The sequence below is a fragment of the Nipponia nippon genome, unplaced genomic scaffold (assembly GCF_047370975.1).
Source record: "Nipponia nippon isolate SJK-2023a ecotype South Korea unplaced genomic scaffold, ASM4737097v1 scaffold_1, whole genome shotgun sequence".
NCBI lineage: Eukaryota > Metazoa > Chordata > Aves > Pelecaniformes > Threskiornithidae > Nipponia > Nipponia nippon.
Window position 1 is genome coordinate 66992076 of NW_028262290.1, and position 22400 is coordinate 67014475.

The following is a 22400-nucleotide window of genomic DNA, read 5'->3' on the forward strand; positions in this document are numbered from 1 at the left end:
GGGCAGGAACTGCGTCACGCTAGGCGCGGAAGGGGCGCGGGAGCCTGGGCCGGCCCGGGGGACGGTACGGTAGCGAGGACCGGGAGCTCCGCGCCGGCGGGAGGAGAACGGGGCGAGGCGGAGGAGCGGCGCGGCACCCCCGGCCCGCCTCCCCCAGTCGCCGCTGGGGGCGCTGGCGCACCGGCGCCTCGCTTCGCCGGGCGCTGTCGGAGGTAAAGCCCGAGCTGGCGTCTCCTGCCGCTGCACCGGGACGGACGGGCGGGCGGGGTCAGGGATCCCCACCCCGCTCCACAGCCGGGGCGCGGAAGGGGGACGCGGGGTGCCGCGCCAGCGACGTGCGGCCCGGGAGCTCCGCCCGCGGGCCCGCCTCAGGTGCAGACGGGGCTGTCCGACCCCTTCCCGGCGGCTGTTGGGCGTTCGCACCTCGCTCCCCAGAGCGCACCCGCACCCCCCGGCAGCACCTGGAGGCTCAGCGTCCCCCCCGCACGGTTTCTCGCCGCGGCACGGCGGCCCCCGCCGCCCGGCCCTCCCGTGAAGGAGAGGCCGGTGCCGCGCCGCTTTTCCTCTGGAGAGGCGGAAATCCATGGCGGGGTTTGCGGGGAGCTGAAGGAGTTGCCGGCGACCTGCCGGCGAGGAGGTGAGGGAGGCAGGCCCGGCCGCCCAGCGCGGGGGGGAGGAGGAGAGGAGAGGGGAGGGAGGGAGGGGAGCCGGCGGCTCTCGGCGGCGCTTTGTTACCAGGAGGGAGAAAGCCGGGGGCTGCAGGGTGGGGTTGTCCCCGCCGGCACGGCAGAGCGCGGTCTCCGTGGGCGCTGGGTGCCACCGTGACCGGTTGCCGTTCCTCCTGCCGCGGTAGATGTCCCTGGATCCGCGCCTCAGCCGCAGCCTGCATGCCCGCCCTGGGTGGAGCGGTCTCCTTTGTCGAGCCGGGACCTGCTCTCCTTTCTCGTTCAAGCAGAAGAGGAGCTAGCCAGGAAATAAAAACAAGCTCGAGTTAATGTCTGAGAAGTTCGGGTGCAGGAGAGTCTGGTAGGATTCCTGTTTATGCCTATTTTTGATGAATTTCAGGCAATCGTTCGAAATAACAACCTGCGTCCATTACCTTTCTTTGCACAAACTGCTTTGGATGTCCTCCATAGGTAGCGGAATAACCAGCTTAAAATATATCTATGTGTGTGTATATATAATGTAATGCTATATATATTTTTAAAAAATATATTTGCGTGTATATGTATATAAAATTTGCCACGACAAATTTAGGCAAAGTACTGTGAATTTTTACCAATTGATTATTTTGTTCATTTGCTGGATGATCCATGATAACTATTAATTTGTGTTAAAACAGCGGGGGAAAGCACCCAAAGAGTTTTTGTTTTGGTTGGTTGGTTTTGTGTTTGTTTGGTTTTTGTAAATCAGATTATATGTAACACAATTTCCATATAGATCTTATTCACATTCGTAATATGTACCTAATTACCTAGTGATTTCAAATCTCAAGGTAGACAGGGTCAGGCCTGGAACACCCTGATGGAAGCTCTGTGAGGAAAACCTAACATTTGAGGAAGAAGGACACGGTTTACTGCTGGTTCTGTCATTCAAATGAAATATAAACATCTTGTTGTGACTAGTTTGGGTCATTGCATTTCCATGCCTTTCTTTCACCCTCAAACGCTGGATGAAAAGGACAGAATTATGATTGATTTCCAATGCTTTTAATTACTGACTATGCTTAAAGCTTCATCTGCAGTTTAAGATAGATAATTTTTTTTTTTTCAATCCTTAACTATTTCTGGTAGTAATCCTGTTGGCATTGGTAAATTAATTCCATTTTCACACCATAAGTGACCACAGCTTGCTAGCAAAGTATTTTCTTTGGGTTTGGTCAGTGTAACCTTAACATTTGGGTTAAGTCTTACACCATAACTTTCTCTTTGCATTTTCATATGCCTAAAAAGTACTTCAGGGACTGAAAATGCTCACACATGCCAACCTGATGTGATTTTTTTTTTTTTTTTTTTTTTAAATGGGCTTCTTTGCAACTGGTTGGAGTTTGGGTGTATGTTTAGGTGTGTGCAAGCAAAATACTATATATATACATACTTCACTTGTGTAATTTTTTTTCAAGATATTCTTCCAGCAGATCACAGCACATCCTTTATAGTCTTTAAAAGAAGAATGCCACACAACATTTCAAAGTAACAATGAGGAGCTGAGAGATATTTTTGTTACTTTAAAGTGATAAAGGTTTGTGTGAGAGGACAGATACTTAGGAAACTGATTTGTTTCAAGGCAAGTTGTGAATTGAGCCATGCCAGGAGAAGATATTTAGGATAAAGTACTTCCTTACTGCACATGTCTTAGAGCCTGGGCACCTGTAAGAGTGGGAGAAGCATTCCATTCTTTGTTTCTTAGAATTTACTGTGCAACTGTCCTCATGTGCCTACACATTCCCAAATCAATCCTGTTTACTGTATGAGCTATACACAGTAAACTACTTCCATTTCAGCACAGATTCCTACATGCTAAATTGTATCCTGGGCGTATGTCCGAGAAGGATCTTTTAGCCTCAACATGGAAATTGTTTGGGCTTGTGAGAGTCCTTTCTCATATTCTGCAGAGGAGCCAGTGGGCTGCCAGAAGGTAATTGATATGCATGAAGAAAAAGAGGTGAATATAAATATATGGTGGTGTTTTGCTGCAGCTTCTCAGTATTCTAAGTTCTCTGACGTCTCAGAGTGCTTTCTGTTCGCTTAACTGAAAACGGGCTTTAATATATTGGAGCAAGCAGGCTAAGCATGTAAGAGCTTGAAAAGAATCTTCAAGAACTCTTTTCTTCTGTGTAGTAAGTACATTGACCTGCTTTCACCAGTTCTTGAGTTCTTTTATGCACCCTAGATCATAATCCTGGCTTTTTCATGGAAAGGACACAAGTACAGTGTGTATGTGTAGGAAAAAGAATAGTTACAAATGTGTATGGGGGAAGGGAAGACGAATACATTGTATTCTTCTTAGAGTAGGACCTACATTTCCATTCTTAAATGTACAGTATTTGAGCTTATGACTGGGGATCTCAGATACTACCACAGTGAAAATAATAGTGATAAATGATAGTGTGGTATGAAAGTGATACTTAAGGGTTTTCTGTGGCTCCATCCATGAAAAATGAGCTTTTATCCTAGTACAGAGGTTGTTAATATATATTAAATCATATTTGGAATTTTTTAAAATATTTACTGATATCATTTGATTTCTGCCAGTCTGTGTAGCTAAATATTTAGCACCTGGAATCCGGAATTCCCGGTATCATTGTTTAACTTTTTGAACTTGGTCTCACAGGTTCTTGAAAATCCATTGTTTTTCTAATTAAAGGGATTTTCTGCACACAAACATGTCATGATTTTTGGTCTGAGATTCTCACACCTTTTCAAAGCTAGAAATAAGATTTACATGCATCACCAGAAGGCAGAAGCAGCCATTTGAGATCACATGGAGTCTCTGATCCTGGTTTTTCAGGGTCATAAGCTATTGGACCTTACGACTTGCTGGTGGGACTGCTTTTCATTCTGTTCCTCAGTGAAACTGAAGCTAAGACAGGACAAAGCATCAATATTTAGTCCCAAGAATTTCATTTCAGCAGCTGTTCAAAGCGGCTCAATGGTTTGGAATGGTACAATAAGTACATAAGTAAAACAGATTAGTAGATAGAGTCTGTTTCATTGTAAGTCTTTCTTATTTTACATGTTTTGAGAGCTGTTGTCATGCAGTGATGTTGCCAGTTTTCAGTATATCTTTGTTAGGATGTCCATTTCCTGACTTTTTGCTTATTTTTGTAATTTATTTTTTATTTAAGGAACTTCTGAAGCAGATGTTCTCTTCTGTCTGTTAGACCTAGACATTATAATGATTGGTATGTGATACTTTCAACTTTGTTTACATACACTTAGTTTCTTCTGTGGGATTATAGGTGTTTAAGAATTCCTGTCACCAACACATGGGGTGACTAAATTTTCACAGAGAACAATAAATAACTTGATATAGTGTGATGGAAGAAATGCTGGATTAGGGAACTGTCTTCCTTATGCTCAGCCACCCAGCTCTCTTCCTTCTTCCACCTTTTTCTTTCTTGCAAAACAAACAAGCTGTTCTGTGAGCAGCAGAACTAATAAAGTCTGGTTTCCTATGGATCTTTCCCTTTGTCCCCTAAATCCTGTTGTGCTGCAAAAGCTCCAGCTCTCCCACGTCCTCATGACACCAGCATTTGGTAAGAGACAGCAGAACTGTGACTAGCCAGGAACCACACAGGTGCCTGCTGTCCAGTCGGTACATGCACAGTGATGGCCCAGTTGAGCAGTGACAGAAAGTACAAACTGAGTGTTTATTGCCTTTTTTTTCAGTAGGGGTACGACTTAGCCACTGCTAATGACTTAACATACCTACCTTAAACTCAGACTATTACTTATTTCTATCCACTTTGTTTCAGTTTTGCTATTCTAGGCTTTGTCCTACTGCCTGCTCTATTCTTTGACTCTTTTGCTCGGTTTTATCCTATTTAATGGGCTACTTGAGAAAGCTCCTCTTCTTATGTTAGAGTTGGGTTCTCATTTTGATATTAGCTTGTCTGTTAGTTTTCGTTGTAAATATAAATAGTTGCCTTCACTGAAAGAGTTGAGAATAACTGCAAGTATTAAGACATTTGGAGGAAAGGAATGACCAGGATGCTACGAAGAAAGTGCTAGTGTAGTGGAGTTAAGTAAAAAATACTGAAAAGAGGAAATCTGATGGTGATATCTATTGCATCTTCAAGTAATGTTATAAGGGAAGTAGTGGAAACAATGGGCAAAATACTAGAAAATTCATTTTGGGAGAGTCCTAGACTGTTAGGAATATGAACCACTTTTCTTATTATGTATGTTCCATCTCTGAGTTTTATGATTAAAACCAGAAGAAATGTGAGCTAAGACAGCATTGCTCCCCCTTTTTCTACTTAATTATCCAGAAGTTTCTACCCAAAATGCAAAAGTAATTGGGGCTACAGAGTTGTAGTGGGAGGGAATGGGGAAAGAGGTGTGGAAAGATAAAATAAAAAAACCTACATTTTGCAGCACGGTCATGTGTTAATAATTCAAGGAAACACTGCTTTATTATTTTTTGTTGGGTTTTTTGTTTTTTGTTGTTTTTTTTATGGCTAAGAATTCTCTGGTATCGTCTACCCTTTTCCTATTGACTATGTAAGTCCTAGGCTTGAGAAGAGAGGCAGTTGTGAACATGGTGTAAGTATACAGCAGTGGCCGTATCGAGTGAGGCCAAAACTCTTTTTCGCTTGGTCGTTCGCTCCTGAGAGTGACCAGCAGTGCAAGCATAAGGAAGAGTGCCACACCTGCAGAGTCAGCAGCAAAGGGCGAAGGGCCTGTAACTTCAGAGCAGTTATTTTCTGTGATTAATTAATGTCTTCTTGCAACGCTTGCCTCTTCTCAGGATTGTAATACTGGTCAGGATCCTGCTGCCTGTTGGATGTTAGTCAAGGACAGCTGAGCATGGGGGAGAACCAAACCAGCAGAAGTCTTTAAAGAGAGAACTTCTTACTATCATTTCTCACACAATTTTCAAATATTGTAGAGAGAGAGGAGAAGTTAGTTATATACAGTCAGCAAGGGCAGAAGAGGGTCCTTTGTGTACCAAAGGAAACCCAAACCTGCTTACGGTGGCTTTAAACTTAAACCTGAAGCTATCGAGGGCTGGATTTCAGAACTTGTTCCACCGTTCAGGGCTTTGAAAACTCTCTGGGTGTAACAAAGTGCAATGAATAGGAAAACAAGTTATTAAAAATAAGTTACTAAGTAAATTGAATACTGAGTATTTTGTATCAAGACAAATTGTAAAAAGATAAGAAGCGTTTCCTCATTACAGTGTACTTCTGTAACTGTGTAGCCGCTAAAGTGACAATAGAAAACAGCATATAATTATACAATACCTGACCTGAATGTTTCATCATGTGCTCTAGAACTACTCAAACTATTCTAGAAAATGAAGTGTGTTAGAACCAGAAGCTATGCTTAGGAGTTATTTGCTGAAACACAGTTTCCTGATACTGTAACCAATTCTAATTTGTGTTTGTTTTTTTGCTTTCAACATTGTTTTCATAGGATTTTTGGCTTCTTGGAGAAACAGTAGAAAATGCAAAACGAAATAATAAAGCCTGCTAAATACTTCTCAGAAGTGGAGAAGAGCGTGCTGCTTGCATTAGTTGAAAAATACAAATACGTGCTTGAATGTAAAAAAAGTGATGCAAGAACTATTGCTCTTAAACAACGTACCTGGCAAGCACTAGCTCATGAATATAATTCACAGCCCAGTGTATCACTGCGAGACTTCAAACAGTTAAAGAAATGCTGGGAAAATATCAAGGCACGGACAAAAAAGATAATGGCACATGAAAGGCGGGAGAAGGTAAAAAGAAGTATTAGTCCACTTATAAACACTCACATCATAGGGAAAGAGAAGATTGCCAGCATAATGCCTGAGCAAATGTACTTTTTGCAGAGCCCACCAGAAGAAGATTCTGAATATCAGCCCGATGCTTCTAGTCAAGGTATTAATGTTACTGTAATGATGCAAGTAGTATTGTTTTGTATGTGATTTTGCCAGTGATTCTCTTTCAGCAGTCTAAATCTCTCCACTTAGCTGTGACTGCTGGTTATAGAAAAGTAATTTCAGGGCTATGATATTGCAAGACTCCATGTGTTTCCCTAGGACCCCAGGAGTCAAACCGAGGTTTTACTCCTTTTTTTTTCATCAGTTTTTGACATATCTGCTACTTTGTGGCAAGCATCACAGTAGCTATCATGCTGACTTTCCAGGAAACAGTCCCAAGGATATTTTGATCCTTTTAAAAGTATTGTTTTGCTGGGAAAAGGTTGTCTGAGCACGAAAAAAAAAACCAAAGTCACCAGCAGCAAATTGATACACAATTGTCTGCTGCAAGAGTTCTCTGTAGGTCTTTCTTCCTTTGTTTTCAAGGACTAAAAAGAGTACGTAGAGCCATACTTCATACTGCAGTCCCCATTGGAGAATGGCCTTTCTGAAAAAGTTCAGCACTACATTCTTCTGTGTTTGGCAAGCATACACAGAAGGAATAATCCAAAACCAGAAGGGAGGGTGGCTACGGTGGTTTCTTGCAAACTTTATTATGTCAGGATCACACGTAGAAGACTGTTCATGCTCAAAAGACAACAGTAACTACATTGTTAGATAACATTCTTACAATGTCTCTTTCATAATCGTATTTACTGTAAGTAGTCATCAGAATTTGTAAAGGAATGTATTTTGAGACCCTTATTTTCAGTGGTAACTATTTTATTCCATGAGTAGTTTCTTTTATTTCAGAAGAATTGGTAGAACCTTCTCAAAATTAGAATAATGTCATTTTTTCCTAAAAATACACACCACTGCATTTACAACATGTACAGTAGCGATAAGAAAGGAATAAGTAGTATTCTTCATAGTATTCCCTCAGTCTCTTGGTATTCATGTTGATACAGCTCTTCACCTGACACTCAGATCTTTCATAAAAATATTTCAAGTCACATATGGATTTGGCTTAAACAGCTGCATTAAGGTTCAGCTCCAGGCTCAGCCACCTAAGTTTAGGTGTCCGCTTATAAATGTCTACATTCACTTTAGTATTCCGAGCTCCCGTTACAGCCATGGACGTCTCTCTATGGTACAGGAGCACAAGCTTTAGATGCATACACCAATAACTATATTATCACAAGTTTGTGTTTCTTGAGGGAGAAGAAGGAAATACTATAATACTTTCTCCTCTTATGTTTTGCAGAGTCGTTTGTGGTCTCAAATAGAGAACTTTGTGATGAAGAGAAAGAGCTGGTACATTTCCCGGTGTGTGAAGGTACCTCCCAACCTGAGCCTTCATGTTCTGATGTCAGAATAGCAGCAGATAAGAACTACAGAAGCAAAGCGTCTCAGGAAAGTGCTCTGAAAAAGATGCATGAGGAAGAACATCATCAGCAAATGTCAATTTTGCAACTGCAGTTAATCCAAATGAATGAAGTTCATGTGGCAAAAATACAGCAAATAGAAAGGGAGTGTGAGATGGCCGAAGAGGAACACAGGATAAAAATGGAAGTGCTAAATAAAAAGAAAATGTATTGGGAGAGAAAACTGCAGACCATCACAAAAGAATGGCCTGTGTCATCCTTTAACAGACCCTTTCCTAATTCACCGTAGAACATAAAAGGGCAGAGGGTCAGTCTGATTAAGCACATTTATGAGTAACGCGCACTGGAAAGAGGGTTTTGTAATGTGAGTGTACAGTGACAGGATAGGTGCCTGGCTGATAGTGAACACACTTTGACTCCTAATGTTTAGAGAAACAGTGGTAGAGTCCACCAAGGGGAAAAATGTATTGTTCATTTGTAGGTAGTTCTGATTTGTTTAACTCTCAGACATGCATCGTGTTCTAAAATGTGAACGTATTTTCCCCTGTCAGAATACCCTAACATCCTTTTGAAATTTAAGGTACCCTGGGTATTCTTACACTGGGTATTCTTAAGAAAACTTAACAGCTTTAAACATCAGGTTATAGTGTTTATTTTGATTTCTGTTTCTTCCCATCTACCATTTCCCAAATGAAAGCAAGGGTTAGAGTTGCTCTCTGCCATTGAGACAAAAGGCGATTGACAGGTATGGGTTGGATTGTTATGCTGGGGCCTAGGAAAAAAAAAAAATTGTCTTGAGGTAATATAGTTCATAACTTACTCTTCATAGAAGATGTGAAAATGAAGGAAGTAGCAAAAGGAGCACTGTAGCAACTGAGCCTTTTGCTTATGAAGAAAGGTAATATTTTCCTGCTGGCTGGCTGATGGAGAGAATGGTTGTGGACTGGCCCTCCTGTTGTCTGAGCCTTGACCATTAAGAAGTTGGAAAGAAGTTGACTTCTTTCTCAAAAGCCTTTGTGCTTGTCCTTTCTTTTCCAGGCCCATCTTGTATTCAAGTAGAATACCGAAGTAGGAGGGTTGCACGCTGCTGCCAGCGCTGTGTGCTGTTCACCTGGAGTCATTCTGAGGGAAAGAGCTTTTTAACAATTCATAAAGCTCTTAAAACTTAGTGAGCCAGCCGGTCCATTGGCAAGAAGTCTCCTTCTACCTCCCTATGCAGTACTTGATGGCGTAGCAGCTAGTTTGAGTATTTCAACCTCCCCCTAGCTAAAAGGAAAGACTAAGACTCGCCCTCTTTTCCTTCACATAGGGTGGGAAGCAGTTCAAGGGAACCATTCCTGTCCTGGAGCACTGTTCTGTTTTGTTCTGTCCTGTGTGTTACGGTGGTGTGTTTCTTGCCGTTGCTGTCAGTGAGGGGTGATGGACATGATTTGTATGAAAGCATTCACATGAACTTCCCCACCGAGTTTGGGGTCCAGAACAGTAGATGGTAGGAAAGCACAAATAAAGATAATCCTTCCCCAGGCAATCATTTAGTCTAGTGGGGCAAGGGTTAAGAAAATGTGAATAGAGAACTGCAAAGATTCATAAGAACTTCTGATGTGTGAAAAGCATTTTTACAGGAAGGCGTTCAACCGTCATTTGAAGTAGAGAGAAAAATGAACAAAACCATAAATTTTCATTGAAAAACCTGAGTATCCCATTATTCAATAAAGTATTTTCAGATCATGATTTGTGAGGGCAAGTCCATACAGTGAACAACATATTCAAAGTAGAGCATGTTACAAAACATACGTTCCCAGGTACACTCCCATCTCTTCCCTGGATGTTCTTTCTGGTGGAGTGAGTTTCTTTTGGTCTTGCTTTGGGGTTTTTTTTTTGTGTTTCTTTTCCTTGAACTCCTTTCCCTGCTGGTGATTCATCTTTGCAAGCACTGCCATTATCAACCACAGTACTCGCTGTGGTTAATGCTGTGGTACCTGCATTGCTCCCCTCAACGTGCTAACACTAGCAATCACAATGGGAGTGATTTATTACAGCTTATTTTATATGACAGAGAAAAAAAAATTGTAGAGCTGCTGCAAGATCAAAAAAATAGGCCACGTATGAAATCTGAAGACAGATCTTTTTGACAGCAAACTCAGTTTTCTTATAAATTGGCTGTATGAAGGAAGCACAGGACTTCCAAAGAAGGATATCATTATGGACACTTTTTCTTCTGCTGAATGGAAACACTATTGGAAGGTATAATAATAGTAGGGGCAAAAGAAAGAAGTAAACAGTAGTGAGGACCTTTTTTGTTCTGAGGTTGCATTCGGTGGTCTGGAAGATGAGTCAGTTATTTGAGCGGTTATGACAATTGTTCAGGCACCATCCAGAAGAAAGAACAGGAAAGAGATTTGTCTTAACCAATGATGGGATTCCTTCCGCACTGCTTCTAAATGAAAGTAATTTGAAACTGTGAAATTGAAACCATGTGTGTTAAGATGTCAACAGGTGATGAATGGAGACAATTTCAGCACTGTGAAGAGAACAAGAACAGAGAGACAATCCAGGTCTAGGTAACCCTGTGAGAAGGTATGAAATAGTCCAGGGAGAATCTCATGAAATGTGAGATAAGGGTAGTTTTGACTCCTGAAAGTTATACCATTGCTCATGAAAGATTGTTTTATTTTTATATTAAAAAATAATTTAAAATATGCATGTTTTCAGACTGTACTAAGTGGGCAATGCCTTGCATTTTGGTATATATTCTTATTCTGAGACCAACAGTTACAGTTCTTAGGCCGAACAATAGACCCTCTTAATTCAGCTTCTATTTAAAAGAAAGAAGATCACAGGAGAAAAATTAGAAAGAGCCAAGATGAAGATATGAAAGAAAGAATGATCAGTACATGCGTAGAGGAAGAATGGCAATGTCACACCTAACACAAATGATACAAGAAGCTTTTGTGGCACAGGGAACGGATGGCTTCCTGGTGACACAGGCTTTTGCTTTCCCATCTGTGGTTGACTGTTGGTTGCTGTAAGGTTGGGTGACAGACACAGAAAAATGTAAAAGATCAACAAGATGAAGTAATGTGTCTCCGGGCATGGCTTTGGCTTCGGCTTCTCCATCTAAAGGCTTCATAAAGTGATTGGTCTGGTGGAGTTTAAATGACTTGAGAAATGTGGCTTTTACCTTTTTTTTTTTTTTTTTTTTTTTCCCCTTGCTATTAGTTCCTCTGGTATTAGGGTTTATCTTTTCTTCTATTTGACTTTTCTTATATGTAATATAGCCACCCCAGACGATATGTCCATTTGTTCCTTTCCCTTTTTTGCTATCTTACATCATTCAAATACTTCCACATAACCGTGTTTTCCTGTTAACCATTTGGCCAAGCTCTACAGGCATTTTCCCAAGGTTTTCCCAGAGATAAAACACAGTAGTATTTTAAGAAGAAGAACATGCCTGTTCTTCTCTGGATTTGTTATACAAGTTGTTGGCACAAATCAACTTAAGAGATACACTGGGCAAAATGAGCCCTGCTAAACTCCGTAAGAAAAAAATATATACCAGATCTGTAGTGGCCATTGTTCTCAGCCTCTATGTTCTTATGAAGAGAAACGATGACCTTCTAGGCAAGGTGCGGTGAATTCCTTTATGCTCTCCAAAATGACACGAGCCTGGCTCCAAGTGCTGTCTCTCCTTGGAGATCATCTAACTTGTTATCTGGTATAATCTTTTCTATTTGTTGATTTTTTTCTCCCATATTTCTTCCTTACGTCTGTGTCCCCTCTTGTTTTTTTAGCCAACAACATGAGCAGGGGATTTCATCCATAGCTACGTGTTTTGCTCTTTCCTTTCTCTCACCCAGATTGCCTATACGATAACATTTGAGCATGAAGTGTGTGCTCCTTAGTCGTCATCTTCCCCTTCCACAGAAAGCATGGTTACTTAGCCTTTTCTACACAGCTGCCTGTACATTCTGGATGCTGCGCGCAGGCTAGGAAACGTATTAGAGGGTTTTGAAGAGAGGTTAGTACAGAGAAAGGTCTGTATAGAGAAGAGCACTTTGCCCATTCCATCTCCATGTAATTCTGGGAGGACAGTCTGTGACTACAAAGTCATTCCTCAGGACCAGAGCTAATGCAGGGTGCTGAAGCTGTGTAAGTGGTACTGATTCTTCATAAATCCTTGGGGTTCTGCAGAGGTTAAGTTTGGGGTTTCCTTTCCAAAGTTCCTTCTTTCTCAGTAGTGGAAGAGTCTCAGTGGAAGATTTTCATAGGTATTTCTTTAAATCAGGGCTCTTACCTTGACAAAGAAATAAGTCATCCTGCAGTCTTATTATACTACTTCTCTCAACACCCAGGCTGCTCTATCGCAGGAGCAAGGGATCTCGCTGCTTGCCACAAATCCTCTTGACGATGCTTCTTCCCACACTGCAGAGATGTGCTTAGCCAGGGCTGAAACGTACAGCCCCCCTGGGCAGCCGCTGCTCCGAGAAGCCGTCCTTACGGAGCAGGTGCAGCTGGTGTGGCTGAGCTCGGCGCTCAGATCGCAGGGTTGACATCGCCCCGTTGCAGCCCCGTGACCAGAGAAAGGAAGGGTGGCTCAGGGCCACCCTTTTCTGAGTTATACCACACCTAGTGCAGCTGAGGATGCTGTCCTGCATTTTGTTTAATGACCATTTATCTTTGTGTGTTTCCAATACCAAGTTTTAGCAGTCTCCCAAAGATTTGTATGATAACATAGGTGTTTTTCAGTGGTCTTTTGCAGATTTTTTTTTTTTTTTTGCTGGTTATAGTTACAGTGGCTTTTACAATGTGTCCTCTTCCTTCTTGCCCACTTGCATAGTAATGCTTCCAGTTTCGTTCTGAATCTCTATGGTCACAGTCTGTACAACCCCACATCCATGCAGTGTCACATTTTCAGGTATTTTTCTCATGACAACTTTGAAACAATAAACACATTTATTTATCGTTACTTTGGGGGTAGGGGAATTACATGCAAATCTTAAAATAACATTTAATTGTATTTTTTTCCAGGCAAGTAAAGTCCCTCATAAGTAGTCCTGTGATTTCATATTTTGAGTTAGCTTGTTCAAAGCTATTTTTATAAGACAGATGTATATCTTAGTTGTTTTCATACGATAATTGCCTGCCTTTTGCATTATTTTTCTGTTTCTTCTCAAAGCAGCTGACTGTAAACTCACACATCATCACTCTTCCTGAACTTTGTCTCTAGTTAGATATTCAGAGACGTTTCTGTGCAAATTAAGTACTAATGTGTACTAAAATTAATACATTTAGGCTAATAAACCACGTAACAAGATGATAGGATAATACGCAGTGACGGTTAATAGAATCTAAAAAACATTACAGAGGACAGCTCTGTACGTTTAATGGAAAGAAAGAAGACAATTTGTTGCCATCTATAAGAATAGGATAATAATATATTTTTACAGTGAAAGCAAGCAGTGATCTCTATTTCCAGTATCACAGGTTAACCTCTGTGCTGCTGATTTACAAAGGACTTTGCTTCTTAGATATATTTTCTTTTTTTTTAATTTTTTTTTTTTTTTTGGTCATGGAATTACATAAAACAGCTTCATTCCCTTACATGTAACGAAGGTGCACATAGAAATGTGGACAGATTTCTGGGCCTAAAACAAGAGCAATAAAATAGAAAAGTACTAGCCATGGCTCTGAACGTTTTACTGTTCTGGTGGTGAAGGGATTAGGCATCCCACAACATCATCAGTCATGTTAATAACACTGAACAAATGAAAAACTTGCAAAGGCAAAAAAAAAGGGCTGGTACCGTTTTCAGAGCGAGTCAGAAGTGAAGACAGCTCTTAGCTGTCCCAAGAGGTAACGCTGTCATGTACACCAAACAATTCCCCCGCATGGTCTTCACCTTCCCTCATTACTCTTTCCTTTGAGACTCTGGACATCTCTATTACACCATTCACAGCTCCAAGTGCCTGACAATAAGAAAAGTAACCGCATCAAGTAGGAATCCTGCCAGAGTTGTTTTAGACATCACTCATTACTAAACTGAAGTTGGACAGTTTTCTGGGACTGCGTTATCCAGACACGCATGCTATGCACTGCGGAAAGGCACGTGAAATTTGTCCAGCACGTAGTCTGCCAGATGGCATAGGCTATACAGGAAGGAAAAGGAAAAGGTTGTCCACCACGTGGCTGTGGGTTATAAAATTTTTATATTCATGAAGGCGTGTGGATGCATATCACTGGATGGTCAACTTCTGGAACAGTAAGAATCGAGAAGTATTTTTGCCAAATCTTCTAATTCATCCTAGTCTAGATTTCCCAATCTGTCAAAACAGCCACAGGACAAAAACAAAAGGGGAAAAAAAAAAAAAAAAAGAATTAAACAGCCAAAATAGCTAGAAACAATCTGTTGCCTTCCTGATGAAGAGCTGGCTAGATAAAAAGCTACACTACGTATATGTATGTAGGGAAATAACTCTCTAATATAACAGAAATAAAGCAAGATAGATTTTTAGATCATCCTCATTCAATTTACGTGGGGTTTTTTAAATGTTGATTGAGATTGTTTGTTTTCCTTTTGTTATTCAGTCCAGCTGCAGAATAGTTGTGTGCTTCAGTTTCTGACCGAATGTTAGAGCACCTCATTAATCAAATTTGTTTGGCAAGAGAGTAGAAGCAGGTTTGTATTCAGCACAACTTGAGATTGATTGTATTCCACAAGTCTTCAGATATTTCTTCTCAGATATAAGAGGCTGTTCTTGGACAGTTCTGAATCTGAAACTGGCATTAGACACCAATTTAGTAGTAATTTATTATTTATATGGCACTAACGAGGTGACATATAAGCTGCTCAAGCTCTGTCCATTACTTGGTCACGTACAAATCCCTTCCCTTTTCTTAGAATTATGCCCTGAAATTATGCATTAAGCCACAAATGGACCAGTTGAATCGCCCATATAAATTCCTGCCACGCAGTCTGTATCATAGTATAATGCGGGGAAAAAACCCTCCTGCTTCTGTTTAATTGTCAAGTTTTGAAATTTTGACCTGTTTGTTACTCTCACCGAAGCTCTGCTAAAAATTGTTTTGTTCTATTAGACGCCTATGTGTTCCCACAGAACTGCCCTTCAACCCAATGAGCCACGTGGCTTTATAACTTTTGAATACCACGCCTGTGGATTGTACAAAGTCTGAATTGACACACACGTGATAAATTCCATTTATCTGAAAAAGATTTTGTGAATGCTCTCACATACTGAGACTCTGAAAAGTGCAAATGAGGGAGGTGGTGTGATGGATCTGGTATTTAAACCAGGGCAGAAGTTCTGGCAGGCTGGGAGTTATCAGTGCTGACCTAACTGAGAGGTTCAACCTCTGCTTAAGCAACAATAATCTCCAATCCAAATATTGCCTTACCTCCAACTTTCCATCTAAAATGAGGTGTAATAAGTCCTTGCCAAATAAAGCAACTTTAGTTTCCAAAAGGCACTTGTTTTGCTTTCAATTACTGGCTTGCATGAGGGCTCTGAGGCTAGACTGGGCTTTATGTTGCACTCCGTTGTGGCTGATAGCATTTGAAGAAGACTTCCCATACTGATTTTGTCCTGTTCCTCTTGAACGCGATACTCCTACTTGGCTGCACTTAGCCAAGCCGTGGTGCCCGTCAGACCACGGTGAGAGGCTCACGTTCTCAAGTTGCCTGGCACTGACTCCCTGCATCTTTTCCGATTACCAAAGCAGCAGTGGTGGATGAATTTGAATAACAAATAAGGAGCTTTGGCCAGCAGGAACAACCATCATTGCTGACTGTGTCACTGAGGTGCCTTGTCACACTGATAAGGTGGCAAATTTAGAGATATAATCAATAAACAATCGCAACGGTACTTTGTCTCAGCCCAATACAACACTGTCTTCTGGGGTAAATCTTGCTTTTACTCCTCTTGTAGACTGATAAATTAATTGCTTGCTTCCAGTTTATACTTCCACAGTCCCGCTAAAGCCAATACATTTCTCTACATGTTGCCGCGGGCTTGATAGGTAAGTCTAGATCTCCGCTCTCGTTCTGGTTCAAACGCCACAGCTACCAAGGCTGCATCTGTAAATCCAGCATGAGTGCACTGTCAGGGAACCAGGCTGGGAAAATCAGGCATGAGAAAAGACTGGCTGAAAGTTAAGCCCTCCTCTTACACACAGCATGGACATAAGCATCTCGAGCCCCACGGCACAGCAAACTCAAGCCCACATCCTGTCACAACTTAAAACACAACTATGGACATAGTAACAGCAGTGGGTTACTTTGGTGATTTGTAAAAACAGCTTTGGGTGGTAAGCAGTTGTTTTTTTAAATTGTTATGTATTAGAATCTTCCAAATTATGGGACAGGTTAAAATTATGGCCTGTCAGTGTTCAACTACCAAGAGCAATAAACTAACACAGCTTCAGTCCAACAGATTCAGTTTTCTCTTAGGGTTTGGTTAACTGCTATGGTTAATATATCACACAGGCATGCTCTCACCTTTCTTCCTTGCAAAATCTTTGCTACTTCCATCAAAGTAGTTCACATTCTTAATTAAAAAAATAAAGCCAACTATGTTAATCCATCCCCAGTTACATATATACATAAATTCAACCAAAGGAACAATGTATCAAATCTTTTTCTAATATTTTGTATTTTCAGCTATATGTGGACTTTTGTGTTTATTTATACTTTCCACCTTTTTTTTTCTGAAGAGTCTAAGGTTAAATAATGAGAGATCTGATTTTCAGCTTCTCGAGATGCAGATGTCCTGACATTTTAGATCGGTACCAGAAAAAAGTTCTGGTAATCTATAAATGCAAATACAGAGATATTCTGGTCTGTTCTACTTCCCAGAGAACTAGAAGGCATAGCCCTTTCTTTTTGTGGTTGTGTTTCCGAACTTCCAGTTACAAGATGTACAAGCTGTTTTACCACCAGCTAGCATCCAGCAGCACTAGTGTACTTACAGGGCCTGTTTTTCAGAGGTGCTGACCCGCTGGCTTCAGCATGGGTCATGGCAAGTCAGGACTTCTGGGCAAAATGGCCTCTAGAAACCATGGACGGGATTTTCAACAGAGCGTGTTGGTTACACGTTCAGATCCCACCCATTTCCAGGGAGCACCAGAGCCCCGCTTCCCCGGGCATCTTCTGGAATTTCCAACCTATGCAACTACAAGGAAAAAAAAGATTAGTTTTTGCTTATCAAAAGCAGTCACATAATGGTTTTCTTTAACATTTTTGCTTCCTGTGATTTTCGAATGACTCATATTGCTAAGTGAGTAAGAACCTCTCTTTTCCAAAAATTCATGCAGTTTAACAGAAATATTTTTACAATACCCAAGAAGTGAAAACGCTTTAAGAGATAATTTGTTTCCAAATGTGTTGTTGCCCTCTCTGCCAGTACTACCATCTTGTGATGGTACATCACGTTGGCCATGTTTTGAGAAGTCTTATTGGCCAGGTTTTTAGAAGCCTTATCTTTCCAAGGGGAAAAAGTAACTCTCACTTTAATTTGGCAATGAGCCGGGGTATTATTCGAGGTTGTTCCGCGAGGTTCTCTCTCCACCCATCACTTTTTCTTGTCCTGCAGAATCCTCCCCTATTTTGTGTGTCTATTCCACCAGCATTGGAATTGCACCTGAATTCCTTTGGTCAAAGAGACTGCAAGGATCCTCTGAAAACCTCTGAAAGTGGTAATCTTTCCACGTGTGTTCAGGGGGCTCAGGATCACTGCAGTCTAAATGCAGAGGCACTGAAAATTGGACCTGTAAAATATTGCCAGCACAAGAGCTTGAGAATCTCAAGGAGAAACTTGAATCTGGGTGCTCCCCTTTTTGTCATTTTTGTGTAAGTGATCAAATAATTAGGAAACCGCTCTTTCTTTACACCATGTTGTATTTATTATGTGACATTAGATTCTGTTGTATTTTAACAATATATAAAATTACATTGTGCCGTGTTTGTGCTTATAGTCGGTGAGCATCTAAAACGGAACTAGCACTTAAGTACTGGGCTATTTGTCGTAAGATACTTGAAAATGTGTACGCTCCTTCTGATACTAAATATTTTAATGGAGTATTAGGTGGTATCTCTTGTGGTTTTTGCCTTTTATTAGCAACGGTTTCTGGGTTTTGCTTTTTAAATTGCACTAAAAACTGTACATTATTTAAGACCCCATTTTAGCCAAATGGTAGCCACTAGGCTAATCTGACTTTCCTAGCATGGTGTCAGCCTCAGTCATCTCACCTGTTGTAAAGTGTTGGGTTAGTATTTTAGTGCCTCAAACACCACCCAAGCTGGGTCTGCCCTGCACGGAAGTAGCTTCGGGAATTGCACTTTTAAACAACATTTTTTTGTTACTGTTGTTTTTAATTGGTAAATAATGCCTACATTATAGTTTAAATCTCTAAGGAACTCACAGTATGTCCAAATCCTTCAAAATGTGACGAATGGGGTTTTCATCATCTTTATTGTGTAGCTAATTTTCATAGCAAATTCTTTGCTTTTCCTACAGAAACAGTGAGCAAAAGGAGACGAAAGTAGGGCCCTAAAATGTATACTTTCTAAAGGCTGGGGATGTATGAAATGCAACAAAAAGTACCACTGGAGGAAGAGATTCAATAATTGTCTAACTGAGGGGAATCTACTGTGTGTCTGAAATTCACAGCGTATGTAATAAGGATGACTAACTGTACATTTTAGTGCCTTGTTTCTTGTAAAATGTTTAATCATAAATGGCTAAACATAAATAATTAAGAATTTCTGAGAAAATGTATCTAAATATTGTTAATAGAAGCTGTATATTCACAGAAAAGCCAATAAATCATCAACTATTGTTACGCATTAATTAGATGAGATTTTTAGTCTCAGTCGTTGAGAGTTGTTTTCAAATAATGTCATTTACACACGACTGCTATTTTTGTCTTTCAAACTAAACTCTACTCAGCTGCATGAAACAGAGAAACTTTCTCAGTTGCACTGTCAAATTTTGTGGGAGAAAGTGCTATTTGTGAGGCCCGTTGTATGTATTCTCCACAGAACTTTATATTTTGTTCGATTAAATGCTGATACAGTCATAGGTCCCTCTGAAATGTTCATCCTGCAGGTCTATTGAGTAGGTCAGATTTGAACCTGAGTTCAGCACTAGCACTTTGCTTCTGGGCAGCCTGTGTTGGGCACTGATGGGCAATAAAAATAATTGGGTTCCTATTAAGACCATCTTAACGATATCAGTTCAGAGCCTACACAGAAATCCAGGAAACTAAACCACACTGTGACACATTCAAGAAAGTGAAAGTCCGTCCCACTCACAAGCGGCAAGGTGAACGGTGGGGTGTGAAAACCCACAAGGCTGAGTGTTTAGAAGCGAGCAGAGATGAGGGAGAGCAAGGAGTGGACAAGGACAACCTGAGCTTTCTCCTTGCTTCTCTAGGATTTTCTGTGCAGACCCAATGTACTGAAAGCCATGTTGGTACAGGGCAATTTCCCAATGGCGTCTCATCTGTGCCACACGTAGAACTTTGGGGTGAGTATCATGACGTCCAGAGGAACTGGGACAAGACCTTAGAGGCAGTTGGATTCATGTACATAAGACCATGCAAAAGCTGTTCTGGATCAAGCCACAGTTCCATCTAATCCAGTATCCTGCCTACAAAAGAGGCCAATTGCATCTGCCCAGCAAAAAGTAAAAATAAAAGCACGTGTACAATACTTTCATAGCATGCACTGGTCCATGAGGCAGATACTCCATGAGACCGTAGTGGAATCTTTGCATTTAATGACCTTCAATGGATTTTTCTTGTATATATCTGTCCAAGATCTTTCTGAACCTATGTAAGCGGTCAGTAACCATGTGTTCCACAGCTGCAATATATGTGGAGTGAAGAAATACCTTCCTTTATTTGCTCTGAAGCCAATTCCTGCTATTTTAGCTTGCAGCCCTATCTCTCCTTGTAGAACCTTGCGTTAGAAACTCATAGGTCTTAAGACTGGTTCAAATCAGATAAGGGTTAGAATAGCTCATTCAGTCAGTTTCTCTTACATCAACACAAGGTTGGTTTTTAATCGATACAGAAAAATATCAGCAAATCTCTTCCAGTGCATTTGATCAGAAGACAACAAATACTTTAATGAAATCTGAAAGAAAAATGCATAATTGCATATAAAAGTAGGGACGGAACTTCACTTTTATACTTTTCAAGCAGCCACTCTTCACTTAAAAATAAGGTTGCTTCTTTTCTTCACTAACTCATTTACAATAGGAAAGAATAGTTCCCCTGAGTTAAAAAAGCCTTTGTGCTAGATGACTGCTTTTGGCCAGCAGGATGCTCCTCAAATCGTTTCATCTTCCTGAAGACTTCCAGAATGTGACCACAGGACAGCGGAATACAGGTTTGTGCACCTGAAGGCTTCTGTCTACAACCTTTGTCTTATCACCGTTGATTCCTGAACAGAAGTAACCAGGTTTGTGGCTGATTACACCATCAAACTCAGCATTTTTCCTTGTAATCGCATCTGCAAGATTCAGCACGTTATGCCATAATCTGGATTTTTTTCGCAGCTAGTTTGAGTGCTCCTTGAAAAAGGTAAAGCCATGAATTGAAGGATCTCATATGACAAATGATTATAAACCTGACTGGCTCCCCATGGTGGCAGTCACTACCGTGCTGCCACCATATCCCTTTGGTTTTTAAACCAGCTGGGTCAGGACAGTGTCCACATTTCATGCTCTCGGTGGTGAAGTGAAGAGAACAACACAGACAGAGTCTGCTTCAAAGGGGAAATGAATGTACCTGTTGGCAGTAAGGGCATTATTTATCAAACAGAAGGGAATGAAAATAGATAGTAATAAATATAGATAAGAAGGTAACGAAGTTCAATAGTGATAAATAAAGCTAAACACAGTAGGAAAAGAAGTCTTGACCAGCAGACCTAAACACAAGAAAAGAGTTTTTGAGGTGTACAAGACAGGGAACAAGACCACTTAAAAATGTAAAGTATATAGTCCTGTTACTATATGCCAATGGTAAACTGTTATTGATACAGAAAAGGCAAATGTTAAAATGAATAGTCTCTTCTGTATTTAGAAAGCAGTAAGATCTTGATTTATGGGTGAAGGTTGATTTGTCATATGAGGATGACAAAGAACCTCACAGTCCTTTCTACAGAAAGAGAACATCAGATTTCTGCTAGAGGGAACGACTGGGCTTAGGCGGTTGGGTTTTTTTCATTAAAATGTGCAGGAAACTTGTACCAAGAGTCCCAGAAATGCCGACTGTCCATTACTGCTCAACTGATACTCATCTCAGAAGACTGAGAAAACTCAGAAACCTGGAGGAGCGCTGATGGTTGCTAGTTGAGGAAAGGGTCGTGTAGGGAAATCTGAATGTAACTAGCATCCCTTCTACAGAAAAAACAAAAAAAACCAAAAAAAACCTTATCAAATAAGTCTGGTTTTGTTCTTAGACAAAGTCAGAATTGTGATAAAAGAGGTAATTGCACTGATAAAAAACACACGGACGTTGACAAACTCTTTGCTTCAGTCTAACATGATTTACGAAAAAGAAATGGTGCAAATTAAATGGCCTAAAAACTGCTTAACTGACAGGCATAAAAGTGCTTGAAAAGCAGTTGCTGGTCAAAGCTTTCTCTAGAGGCATTCCACAGGCACTGGTGGCGGGAATAATCTTGAAGGAAACGCGCAAGTCATCGCTCCCATTTACAGTTAGCACCGAGTCTGCCAAAAGAGTAGTGATAGGGCAAGGCAGAGGTACGATATGGCCGGGCTTATCCTGCGAGAGGGGCCGGTTCACAGAAGCACGTCGGTGCAAACCCAACACGCTGCGTTCGGAACGGACGCGCAGAGGCCGTGCCTGAAGGGAAAACCGGACTCCCCGAGCGAGGGAGCGGGCGGCGTTTCTGGATCACCGGGGCAGGCACTGACCCGCGCTCCTGAGGGCGCGCGCCTGCGGAGAGGACTAAAAGGGAATATAAACGAGGCATGGTGGCAAGAGACGGACGTGATACTTCCCTAGGCAGCCCCGGGGAATCCAGCAGCGAAATATTGTTGGACCTCGTGCCTACGCTTCACGCCGGTGTTAACACTGAAGAGGTGAGGGTGTGGATACGAGCCATGAAGTGCTCAGGGTGATGGGTAAGAGAGGCTTCCTTATACCAGCTGTCTTATTGAGAGCAGCCTTCTGGGCTTATAAATAAGAATTTGGTAAAGTAGCATGGTCTGAGTGCATAAGAGTTCCCCTCGGGAATAAAAAAGATTGCTGAAGGGCTTTTTAACCGAGAAAAAAAGGTGCTGTAGCAGAGTAAGCCCAGGAGAAAAACCACCACAGGGCTGCTGGACGTTTCGGTGCCACCCCGTGGAGACCCGGTGCCTTCCCTGGGGGCGCGGTAAGCCAGTTACGGGCTCGATTCAGCGG

General features: G+C 41.3%; 1 protein-coding gene across 5 annotated transcripts; it reads left to right on the forward strand.

The window, feature by feature from the left end:
- Positions 1-15: 15 nt before the first annotated feature.
- On the forward strand, positions 16-18695 carry MSANTD3 (Myb/SANT DNA binding domain containing 3). Of its 5 annotated transcripts, XM_087758482.1 has the most exons (6): positions 16-212; positions 854-1026; positions 3848-3904; positions 6141-6444; positions 6538-6586; positions 7832-18695. In XM_087758482.1, the coding sequence occupies exons 4-6, from the start codon at positions 6172-6174 to the stop codon at positions 8239-8241; spliced, it is 732 nt and encodes a 243-aa protein (XP_087614608.1). In that variant the 5' UTR covers positions 16-212; positions 854-1026; positions 3848-3904; positions 6141-6171; the 3' UTR covers positions 8242-18695. The 5 variants fall into 5 exon arrangements, with proteins under 5 accessions (XP_087614608.1, XP_087614580.1, XP_087614587.1 ...); XM_087758454.1 differs by having other exon boundaries at positions 27-212; positions 6141-6586; XM_087758461.1 differs by lacking the exon at positions 3848-3904 and having other exon boundaries at positions 27-212; positions 6141-6586.
- The last annotated feature ends 3705 nt before the right edge of the window (positions 18696-22400 follow it).